The 12,796-nt window shown below is 32.6% G+C and overlaps 1 protein-coding gene across 10 annotated transcripts in view; it reads left to right on the top strand.

The window, feature by feature from the left end:
- RBM46 (RNA binding motif protein 46) overlaps positions 1-11,762 on the top strand; it is a 60,980-nt gene extending 49,218 nt beyond the window's left edge. For 6 of the 10 annotated variants that reach the window (XM_077139730.1, XM_077139726.1, XM_077139727.1 and 3 more), the window contains exon 5: positions 4,762-5,654. In XM_077139730.1, the coding sequence (XP_076995845.1) occupies positions 4,762-4,961 (200 nt within the window). In that variant the 3' untranslated portion in view covers positions 4,962-5,654. The other 4 variants (XM_077139733.1, XM_077139732.1, XM_077139731.1 and 1 more) reach the window with 4 other exon arrangements.
- Positions 11,763-12,796: the final 1,034 nt, after the last annotated feature.

Here is a 12,796-nt window from a genome sequence, read left to right as displayed (position 1 = left end):
TAGAATGAAGAAGTTTTACTTTCTAAAAAATAGAAGTTTGGAACGTTTGTGAGTTTATGATAATTGTTATTGAATTAAATTGTTATTGAATTGAATTGTTATTGAATTGAAGTTTCACAGTAAGAATTTAAAACCCAAATCATTCTTTCAAAATTATTTGGGGAAATATTATAAATTGAAAAAATATTAAACCTAAAAGCAGATGATTTTTTCCCCAAAAACTGAATCTAAAGAGTTTTTATTTTACTCTAATAAAAATAAATTAATACAGAACTAACCAGTGAGAACTTTATAAGGAAGCAACTACAGGTGATGTCTTTCCTTCTTATCTAGTCATCCATTACTGAGATTAACATACTCAGCACCTCCTATGAAATTATTTTAAGTTAAATAAAACTTAGTTATTTCAAGTCTACGTTCGTTACGGGATCTCAGTAACGTGCCATGGAAAATTAAGTAAAGGCAAAAAAAACCACTTTATTCTTTTAATTGGGTAGTAATAGGGAAGTAAAATTGCCAGTAAATTTAATATGTTTTAGCCAAAAGTATCCCTTAAAATTTTCTAGTTAACATTAAAAAAAATATTTCATAGTTTATAAGTTGCTTTATAATTTTTGTAACTAGCAATTTTGAAAATACTTTCTTCTGCTTTAGAGTGTTCTTGATTTTCTGTGCTAGGATTAGTGTATAGAATACATGATAAATATCATTTATGTTCATATTTAGAGGGTGTTTTATCTCTGTTTAAACTGCAAATGAACAGTACAGTATGAAATTATTTTCATATTAAATTCAGTGTTTCACTAAAAGTTAACCTTTTCCAAATTGATTATTGACTGTTTAGGAATTATAATAAAATGGTGAAATGAAGAATTTCAGCAAAAATCCCAAGAAATGTAAAGAAATGCTTGAAGTATGTATTAAAGGATGGAGAAATATGTTTCATAGATTAAAAGACATGGTATTTCACCCTTACACATTGCTACTGGGAAGGTAAAGTGGTACAGCTACTTTGAAAAAACAGTTTGTTCTTCAAAAAGTTAAGCATAGAATTGCCATATGACCAAGGAATTCAACTCTTATTTACTCAAGAGAAATGAAAACATCTTTCCATGCAAAAACTTATAAACAAATGTTGTTTTGAGCATTATTTGTAATGGCCCAAAGTGGAAATAACCCAAATGTCTATCACCTGTTGAATGCATAAATGAAATATGCTATATGCATACAATGGAATATTCTCAAAATGCTTTATCAGGTCAGTTTGATAAGAAGATTGCCAGGGAGAAAAAGCTTGGAGAGGTGGAAATAATATTCTCCTAGAATCAGGAGGCCTAACTTTTAACTTGTTCTTACTCCAATAAGCTGTGGGAATACGGATTAATCACTTGATCAGCCATCCTTTGTTTCTGTCATTCATCAATGAAACAGGTAGTTTGAATTAGAAACTTCTAAGGTCTCAACCTGTTCCTGGTTAATGATTTTGAATTAGAAGATTGGATTAGCAAAAAATATTACTATGAGCAATAAAAACACAAATCAATAAAAATGAGCAAGAGGCTTGGATAAGTACTTTACAAATGGATATAAATAAATGGGTAATAGACAGACACATCATTAGTTATCAGGAAAATTCAGATTAAAATAACAGTTTACATTTCACACTTACTGAAATGACTAATACAGAATAGAAAGGCTAGTAATACCAAATATTGGTGAAGATGTGGACCAACTAGGGCTCTTATGTTTCACTGAGTGTAAAATGGTTACTCTAGAGAAATGTTGTACCATATATTCCTACTCTGTAACCGAACAGCTCCACTCCTAGATACTTATGCAAAAGAAATAAAAATATATATCCATAAGGACTTATTCAAGAACGTTCATAGCAGCTTTATTCATTATAATTGAAACTTAGGATTCATGCAGATATCCATGAACAAGATGAATGGATAAATAAATTGTGTTTTATTCATACAATAGAATAATGTTAGCACTAGAAAAGAACAAACTGATGTGCATAATATGAATGAATCATAGAAATTATATTTAGCAAAAGAAGCTAGACAATAAGAGATAGTATAAGAAATCCAAAAACAGGCAAAACTTAGAAATACAAGAACAGGCAAAACTTACTAATGGTAACAGAAATCAGAAAGTTGTTGCCTCTAATGAAAGGGTTTATTGCCTAGAAAGAGAAACAAGGGAACTTCTTGGATTGATGTACTTGTTTTATATCTTATTCTAAGTTTTGACTACATGGATGCATACAGTTATTAAAACTCACTGAAATAAACACAAAGAATCTGTGCATTTTACTGCATGTAAATTATACCTCAATTTTGAAAGTGTTAGTTAAGCACTTGAATAACTTAGTGGAAAATTTAAATTCCGAAATTGGCTCTGTATCATTTAAAGAAGGGGTAAGGGAAATGCTTACCCCAGTCTGAGCAGAATGAAGAGCTAAGAGTTCACTGGGAAGAAAAACCAGGGGAGGGCAAGTAAGTATGTGCTAGGAATTACTCATTTACTTACTATTTCCTAGAAGCAGTGAGGCTTTCTCCTTTTTTATTTTCTACAATATGTAAATTATATTTTGAATTTAAGAAAAACATAATTCTAATTTTAGATTTATTCTACTAGTTAAGAATCTTGGTTTATATTTCATTCATTGACTTAAGTTTGATGTGTGTTGTATTTTCTAATCTCCAAGATGTTTTTCTGACAGTATTTAGATTCTCTTTTTAATAAAATTTATTTTTGAAATGCTTATAAAACCTTATAAACATCTGAAGCTTTTTGTTTCCTAATCTTTCTAGTATTTGGGGGGAATTTTTTTTCCTCTAGATTTATCCTAATGGTAAAGTTATCAAGAGTCAAAATTTAGCCTCCTTCAAAATGGAATGCAACCATTGCTTAATGTAATTTTAAATTGAATGCTTACAAGTAGGGAACTATCAGAAATGCAGATTTTCAGACTAAGCACTAATGTAAAACACTAATTGTCTGGCTATCTTCTTTGTGAAATCTTTCTCTGAAGATAATTCCTTTATTCACATTTCATGAATTGTCTGCATTAGTTCTTGAATAGGTGTATAAACCCAAAGCAAAACTGATTTTTTTTTTGAAAACTAGTTCACATTTCCCTAGCTGCAAAGTGTAATTATTTAAAGATCTGCTATTCTAAATCATGTTCATGACCACTTTGTCAAAATTTGAGAAAGCTTGGTTTATGTTAGATATGTGACTAATAAGGAGTTGACTGTGTATGCCTAATAATCTTCAGGGAGAGAGAATCAGAACTTTTTTTTTTAAGCAGTTATTTGGGAATATCATAGGACCAGTAGTATTTCTGTTTGTATTCAATACTGTAACCTTTCTCTTCCTTCCTAAGAGATGGGAATAAAATTCTACTGTGATAATACCTGGAGCCATCCTACTTTGGCTTTTGGAAAAGCAATGGAATTATCATCCTACTTCAAAATACTGAAAATACTTTGAATGGGATGCTTTACATGTATTTATGACTTCCTGGTACATACTGCTTTTATTGATCTTATAATACTCTTCATAAAAATCAGAAGGTTATGAAATTATTCAAATATAGTTTTACAATGCTAGAAATTAAACCTATATTTAACTGATTTTTATTTTTTTCATTTTTTTCTTGACTAGGTCCTTTCTGATGTTGGTTGAGCTTATTCTCCTGCAGTTGATTTCATTCCTGTTGGCTAAAACATTAAGTCCCATGACAACATTAAGTTAATACTCATGTATTTCAGGCCTCATTTATAGTACCAAAAAATACTACAGAAAAAAAACCTGTGCATTAGATGACCTAATTCCTTTTCTTCCATTTCTTAGATAACCATAACTTTTATGATTAATCATTTTTGTAGCCATTGTCACACCATTGGCTTATTCTACACTAAAGAACATAGTTGAGTTTTTGGAAAATACAGGATTTACAAATTTGGTCTTAGATATATACATATAAGTATATAGATACTACAATTAATGAAGCAGGAAATTATTGGTACATAAGATTAATGTTTATTGTGGAGTTGTAATATTTCAAATATAATTGTATTTTTAATGTTTTGGTTTAATTTTTGAATTTTTCTACACCATAAGGTGATAATGGTTTCTCAAAGTTTATTTTATGAAGATGATTCATTTTACTGTTTCATGGTACCATTAGTACTCTAATGTTAAATTAGTATGTTGAGTTGCATACATGTTTATAGCAGTATTTAAATAATGAAATATTGTTCAGTTATTTTACACCAAATGTTTCTGAAGTCCAAGGGTGAGTGTTTCTGCTGGTTTGATGCCTAATACAGTTTCATTAAAAGAAACAAATATGAATTGGCTATTTTTTAATCTTTTTTTCATGGTCTACCCCTTATCTTCAGAACCAAATTTAAAAGAAGCTCCTTTGAGGAGCAGAATAATCAGAGGTTCTCTATTTCTGTGGTCAAAAGAAAAAAGAGAGACATGAAATGATAGGCAAGAATGCATTCCAGTAAAATCTCTGAAGCATTGTGTCAATGAAGGATACATAATGCTGACTTATAAAATTATCAGGCTTTGCAGTGTAGTGAAAGGTGAAGCAATCTTTACCAGCAGTATAGTATCATCAGGATTTGACTGTTAGAACATTATGTTAAAATGTGATTATAGTTTTAATGCTTTGTCTCTCTGAATTAAATTTGTATCCGTAAAGATGTGCAGCATAATTGTTCATGTATTTATTTACAGACTACAATTTTCGTCGCAGCTCAATAAATAGTCTTTCCCCTGTTAGTGCTACCCTGTCTTCTGGGACTCCCAGCGTGCTTTCTTATACTTCAAGGCCATATTCTTATCCAAGCTTTCCCTTATCGCCAACAATATCACTTGCTAATGGCAGCCATGTTGGACAGCGACTGTATATCTCCAATCAGGCCTCATTCTTCTGAAGAAAATACTGTAAACACTAGTATGAAAATGTGTAAAGCATGCAAATTAAAACATTGTTTCATTTCAGAATCGGGTTTGCACATGCGGTTTTAAAAGATCAATATGTATTTATTTTAATGTAGTAAAACAGCCATAATTCAGAATAAAATACAGTTGTAGAATTTGTGAAAATGCAAAGTTTAAAAAGTTAATTCAGTGGTTTCTCTTGATAAAGGTATAGCAAACTACTGTTCTTTTTAAACTTTTAGGATTTTAAATAATTCTAATTCTTGAGGGGACCATAGAACCCAACAGTTTGTTAACTTTTTGCATAATAACTTTGCTAAAAGCATTTCATGAATATGAAAACACCTGCAGACAACGGTTGCATTAAATTTGATTGTCAAGGATCACTATCTGTATTGGAGATTAGAGCAATTATTTATTCATAAGCATCTAACTATTATGTAGAAAGAAATGATGACTCCCAAAGATTAAGATGCAAATTTTATACAGTACTAAAGAGAAGTCAGTCTACCATTGTGGTCCTTAAAAAAATTATAAATATTTTAGTTAATTATTAGTTTTAAAAATAAATTGTAATTTTGCTGTTAATTTATTTGAGGTTTTTATAGTTATGCTTCATATAGGTTTTTGATGGTCATTGTATAGTTGTTTGAATAAGAAGTGTTATGGTTTTTTAATGTTGAAATCATGTGTTGTTTAATTTTTGTACTTAAATTCAAATTCTTTAACATTAAATTTGCTATGCTTCTAATATGCACTTGTTTTATTTTTATTAGAATACACACCAAAAAATTTAGCTCTCACACTTAATTACTTTGATCTGTGGAACTAAAGTGAAGGATAATGTTGACAAAATTATTGGTTTTGTAAAACATAGTATCAGAAATCCTCTTTAAGGGTCAATAAAATGCTTTGTTGGGCACAATGAAGTCACTCCCTTCTAAATGAATCCAGGTCATTTTGACTAATAGTGTGAATTTATAATGAATTTCTATTCATGGTTTACATAGTTGGTATCAGAGAACAAAAATCCTTCTACTCAATTACCAGACATTGGGTTTGAAAGATGATCAACTCAGTGTGCAGCTGTATGGGACATAAAGTCTGCATGCATAGAATTTGAAATGGTTTCAGCTATTTCTCCTATTACATTGAATTCAGTTTCTAGAAGTGATATGAAGAGTAAATTAGTCCCAGTTTTTTTTCATCCTCTTAAAAAAGGTTGACTCTATATAATCATTCAGGATACTTTGCACATTACAGCTTTAGATTTTCTAACAAATTAGCTAGGTCATATCCTTCACCAACATTATTTTTTCCCCTAATTTGACTGTGTATCAGTTGCATAGAATTTTCAGTTTAATTGCTATGTGTATGACTCACAAGTGTACATCAGTTATTTAGCAAACATACAATGAGTTTATTTTGTCACCTACTGTGGTAATAACCTTAGGTTACAGAGGTGACTGAGACTCCATGTCAGGAGAAAAAAAACACACACTGGTTTTGCTTTTATAAAAATGTTCATAATGGTCCACATCATAATTACAAGTTCCCAAATGGCTTTTCACTTTGACAAAGGCATCTCAAACAATTGAGAGAGCCTGTCAACCACGGGAAACATAAAAGCTTTGGTATATTTGTTAAGTAATAGTTCTTTAAACTTGGACAGAATTTTTAATCTCTCTGTGCCATACTTTTCATATCTGTAAAATGGTGCGAACCTTAGTGTTGAAGGTAAAATAATCTGGCAAGGAGAACATAATGCAAATTGTTGCTGATACTATTTTGGTATAATTATAGGAAGAGTGTAGTACTCATTCCCTTGTCAGTTTTTTTGTCTCCTCCTCCCTTCAGCTAAACATATAGAATCAGTACATTTATCTCAAATACTGTCCCTTTCTGTAAGTATTACATTGATTCATGAAATATAGGTGAGAAGTTAATCTTGTTCATACTGGATAAGAAATTTCATTTGAGTTGTAAACATAGCTCCGAATTTGTTACTGCTTTACTTTTTATTTATTTATTTATTTGCATGGGCAGGCACTGGGAAGCTTTAATTTTTATGGCAAAGATCTTTGCCCCAAGTGAGGACTTCCCTAGTGTGCTGATCATACGCTATTGTTGATAAAATGATGTCTTAGCCATATCGGGCAGGGAAACAAATCTAAAGATGGTCCTTTTTCAAATTCTGTGTACACTGTGCACAAGAGAGCATGACTAGGATGGATTACATTTTCTTTCTTGCTTAAAATCCCATGTAAGGTAAAAGATCAGAAAGGTTAATTATTATTAGTCTTGCCCTTTAGTTTGATTTTTTTTTAATGAGAAAACTGTCCAAATATTGGGAGAGAAGTTCAAGAGATTTCATCCTACCTAGGTGAGTAAGAAGTCTAATGATATTTGCATTTCTATTTTTGACTTTTCCTTCTTTCATGAGGGTAGAGACTGCATCTACTTATTCACTAATGAATATCAGGTTTATGCTTTGTTCTGGGCATAGAAAATTGGAAAAGTTATATTTCCTGCCACAAGGAACTTATGGACTTGAAAGAAGGGTACAAATTAAATGGTTATAGAACAGTGTGTTAAATGCTGTTGTAAAGGCATTTGCAGAGTGCCCTTGTCAGATGGAGGAAAGAAAAACAGTGTCGAAGAGAAAGTATAGAAATAAAGCAAAAATATGGTTTATGATAACTGACAGGTGTCTTGTCATTTTTGGGAAAAAGAACTGCTCAATAAATGTGTTGGGATATCTGTGTTGCCATTTGTGAAAAGATAAAATTGCATCCTTTAATTATAGTGCAATGATATGAACTCTGTGCAAAAATGTAAAGGTTTATAAATAAACCATTGAAGTACTAGAAGAAAGCATTTCTTTTACTATGCTAGAGTGGGAAAGATCTCTTCAAATGACTCATAATCTAGAAGCCATACTATAAAAGGTTGATAAGTCCAATTAAAAACAATGGTGCATGCAAAGGAACTGCCTAAGTAATGTGAAAAGACAAATGATAAACTGAAAAAAGTATTTGCAAATAATTTTACAAAATGTTACGCTTCTGAACATTTCTAGATATCATTCTTAAAAAGACCAACAACCCGAGAGAAAAACAGATAAAACATATGAATAGGCATTATCACAGAAAAGGATATACAGATTGCCCTTAAATATATAATTGATGCTCTAACTCACAAGAGAAATGCAAATTAACAGTTCAGGTTGGCAGAAATCAAAATTTGGTAACAAACTATTAGTAAGCCTTTAAGGAAATGAATATTCTTACATATTGCTGGTGAGCTAAACTGATGTCATTCAGATAGAGACGTTTGGCAGCTAATGTCCAGAATTACAGATGCTCAAGTCTTTTGAACCAAAAATCCTGCCTCTGGGATACACTTGTGTGTGTGTGTGTGTGTGTGTAATGACATTTATGAAAGGTAGTCTTTGCAGCATTGTTTGTATCACAAATATCTGTCATTTAGGATATTTGGCTGGTTAAATAAAATAATATGAGTATCAGTGCATACTAGGAAGCTGTAAAAAGAGAATGAGTATGCTCTCTCTGTCTTGGTACAAAAAATGTTATGTTAGAAAGGTCGAAGTTCAGAAAAATATGTGTGATATATTTTGTATAATGAGGGGGAAAAGAATAGACATTTGTATGTGTTCCTAATTGCATGCAAAACTTTGGAAGGATACACAGAAAACTAAGTGGTTATGAGATCCTATGTTAAAATTCCCCTTTACTGCAGACACATTACGATGATAAATATGAATATCAATATATATATGTTAAGGGCGGGCCATGTGGCTTAGCAGGCAGAGTTCTCGCCTGCCATGCAGGTGCCTACCCATGGGGGAATAATGTTTATATATATGCACATATATACATATATATATGTTAAATGAAATGCATGTAATTGTTCTCAGAAACAAAAGGAAACTCTCTAGTAAACTATGATCTGACAGCTGCTGTGATCTATTTACTGAGTATTTCAGTTTTCTAAGCCTGCTGGAATGCAGTATACCAGAAATGGATTGTCTTTTTCAATGGGCATTTATTAGGTTATAATTTTACAGTCCTAAGGCCTTGAAATGTCCAAATTAAGGCATCAAGAGGAAGATACCTTTTCTAAGGAAAGACTGCTGGTGTCCCGGGTTCCTCTGTCGCATGAGAAGGCAGCTCTTCTTTGTCTCTAAAATGTCTCTGTGGGCATTTTCTTTTTCTTTTAACTTCTCTTACCTCTCTCCAAAATCTCCAAAATGTCTCTTCCTTTTATCCTCTCACAAAGGACTCCAGCAAGGGCATTATGACCACCTTGAATGGGCTGGGTCACATGTTCATAGAAACAACCTAAGCAAAAGTCTCATCCGCAATAGGTTTGCACCTATGGGGGTGGATTAAAAGACTGGTACTTCTAGGGTATATAAATTCAGACCAGCACAGTGAGTGATGAGAACTTAATGGGTTTTGAGTAGGGACCCAGGGCAAAATAAAAGCTCTCCAGGTGGTAAATGCAAACAGCTATACACTTCGCCACAATATTTTACAATGGCTACAGTTTACTTGAAATGTCTGTCACTATAATATGTGTGTGAAGCAAGTTTAGTCTCTGGTGAGAAGGTCCTAAGTATTTAGAACAAAGCCATGTTCTCATAGGCAAGTATTACTGTGCCTTTTGAGAAATAGCTCTTGGCTAGAGATTAGGTCTTAACAGGGACTCACCTTGGGATACTAAGTGACTTGAGCTGCTCAAAATGAATTGGTTATTACTTAATTGACCAAATTCATATAGTTGAGCAAGACCAGCAGCATCAAAGTGGAAATGATGTACAGTGACAATATATTCCTTGACATCTGCCAGTCCGTTAATCGATTGTATCATGGAGATCCTAAATTCAGATAGTTATAGAAGAAAAAAATTGGAACCCAGTATCCTAAGGATAATAGAAGTTACCCCAAAGCAAGTGTCCTTAAACATCTACGAAAACTATATAGAATGTCAAAAGCAAATAAAACCACACATGATCTGCACATAACCAGACGATGGGAGACACTAATTCTCACATTACCTGTAAGTTAAAAAAATTCAAATTCCAGCAGTTACTTCTTGAGGTCTTGCTGCTAACCTTTGTGGAGAACAAGGGGTATCTTAGGGGTCTGGAGAAGCTTTATGAAAAAAGCTTATAGAAAAGGAAGCAGGAATAGAGGTCCTAAGGGTGAGCTAACAAAGTCTATCCTAACTATAAAAATGCTGAGAAATCCTTATAGATAGACTAAAGGAAAAGAAATTAACGTTGAAGGGACTCTTTGAAAGGTAAGGAAGAGGATCGGAAGGAAGATGGAGGTACCCTTTGGATTCTGGATGGTGAAGGGGTAAAAAGCAAAGGGAGAAATTTAGGATACTGCAAGATAATGAGATCCACACCAAAAAATGAGGGACATAGAGCCTCTTTCCACACTAATCCATTAAAGGAACTGTATTTTATTCAGAACAAACAGGCGTTCTTGAACTCAGAATCTTAAAAACCACACTAAACTGCCAACCTGATTCCTGAAATGAACAGACAAAGCAGTCCTCTTTACAAAACTCCTATAAAAATAAATGAAATTCAGAACATTTGTTTTACACAGTGGTATGGGTTTCTGATTCTGAGCCTACTTTTCTGTGTTTTATAGGAATGAGGACATGAGTAAATACAGCTAGACTTCTCATTGTCTAAGAAGGGAGTCACTGATAGGAAATGGGCACAAAAAACTTTTGGTGTTTGATTTTCCTTAGAAGTATCATTATAAATTTATGTTTTAAATAATAGAGATTTAGATGCAGATATATAAATATGTTTATTTAAAAACCGTGAGAATTCCCAGCTGTCCCTGTATGATACCTTATGATGTACTTAATACCCAAATACTGGTTTGTAAACACCATTTCTCGGTAAAATGAACCAGGGCTTATTGAAGACATGATTTCGGGCCTGGGGCAGGGAAAATACAAGATGAGCCTAGAACATCTTTTCGTGCTAAATATGTGGAAGTGCTCAAATATAATAATATATGTCAGAAGGACTGAAGAGCTATTTAAAAGGCTCCCTCTGGCCAAACAGTATGGCCATCAAATAATAATAGAGTGTATATGAATAATGGATTAATTAATTGAATAAAATAGGAATTTGTGCATCCATACTGCCATAAATCATAAATATGGGAGAAGAAATAACTATTCCTTACAGTAAAATGCCGATTAATGTATTAGAAATGGTAGAGTTGAAAAAATCACCATTTTGCAGGTGGGAAAACAAAAATTGCTCCAGATAAGAATTATCAGTGGATGCTGAAACTAGGAGGTGGAAGTTTGATGAGTAATTGGATATTTTCATGGTCTCAAAATATCTCTGCACAAATTATTAATTATGAAGAGAAAATTTTATTGCCAGTCTCTTTTCTCTACTGTTGAAGTATCTATCTGGTTTGATCCAATCCTTTCTTGAAATCTAGCCTCTGTTGGGACAATCTCAGTTGATCTTACTTTTTATATATGGCTGAACCCATGTGATAGCGAGTTCATCTTTTTTTTTTTCTCTAGGGCATTCCTCAACCTGCTATGATAAATACATCTACTACAAAATTCCCTTTCTGTGAGCATCTCAACACCAGTTTCTGCTTAGCCAAGACATGACATTACATAAGGCCGAAGAGAATTATACCAAGAGTCAAGCTTACTAAGTAATCTCCTATTTATGCCAAGTTCTTAGGCCAAAAAAGTTTCTAATAGATAAAACACAAACGAAAGTGTCAGTTCTTCATTATTTCAGTGATCTAGATAGCTTATAACTAGCTAGAAAAGAAGATCACTGGGGCTAATGAACCAAGGAGATAATTATTTATATTCAATTCAACAGGCATTTATTAAACACATCGTATGGACTATGTTCACATGAATTTGGTGACTGATCTCAAGGAAATCACAACACAGTAGAAAAGATAAACATGAACAAATAAAATCAACATGGTGTGGCCAGAAAATTGTTAAAAGTATCTGGATAGAAGTTACTGGGATTGGAATTCCAGCATGTTTGTGTTAAACACAGAGTTTAGTCTGTGCCCAGATCTTAGGAAATTTTATGGTTATTCTGTTGCCCAGTGTGTTGTAGGTGCGGGTGTTTCAGACTAACATAAAGTTTTCCAAAATGTTTATATAAGCTGTCTCTTTCCACATTTAAATATTCTTCACACTCCCCTTTCATATCATGATATTGATATTTCAGAATAAGCAATAGGAGCCATTCTTAAGAAAGAAAAGAGTAAAAGGCTACAAGTTGTCTTTTGCCTCAATGTGAAAGGTTTCACTCTTGGAGAATCTTCATGTATTCAGTATGTAGACCCATCATATTTATTCACTTACTCATTTATCCATCTGGCATTGTAATTATACATGAATATACAATGACTATACATTGTCCCTTTTCTCTTGCAGCTTATATGACTATGTAGTACTGACCAATCGATACATAAAACTTTGTTCTATCTAGGTCAAAGCTGAGAGATTTCTTGATACAGAGACATAAAGAACTGTAAGTGTCCTCCCCAGTATCTAGTCTTCAATAAATAAAGTGAAAACTTATATAACACAAGTGCTAAGGTAAAGAGTCTCAACTTCTTTTGTAATAATGTTACAAAAGGGCTCTTTGAATGTTCTTTAACAATACATATGCCTAAAAGGCAACATTCAGAGAACTTTGGAGAGAGGAATGCAAACCAAATTGTCATCCACTGAAGGATCTTGTTTCCTCGAATTGTGCATTGAGATGTCCTCAGAA

This window comes from Tamandua tetradactyla, chromosome 22, assembly GCF_023851605.1.
Source record: "Tamandua tetradactyla isolate mTamTet1 chromosome 22, mTamTet1.pri, whole genome shotgun sequence".
In the NCBI taxonomy this organism is placed as follows: domain Eukaryota; kingdom Metazoa; phylum Chordata; class Mammalia; order Pilosa; family Myrmecophagidae; genus Tamandua; species Tamandua tetradactyla.
Note: the sequence above shows the minus strand (reverse complement) of the source record. Positions and strands in the feature narration are given on the sequence as shown.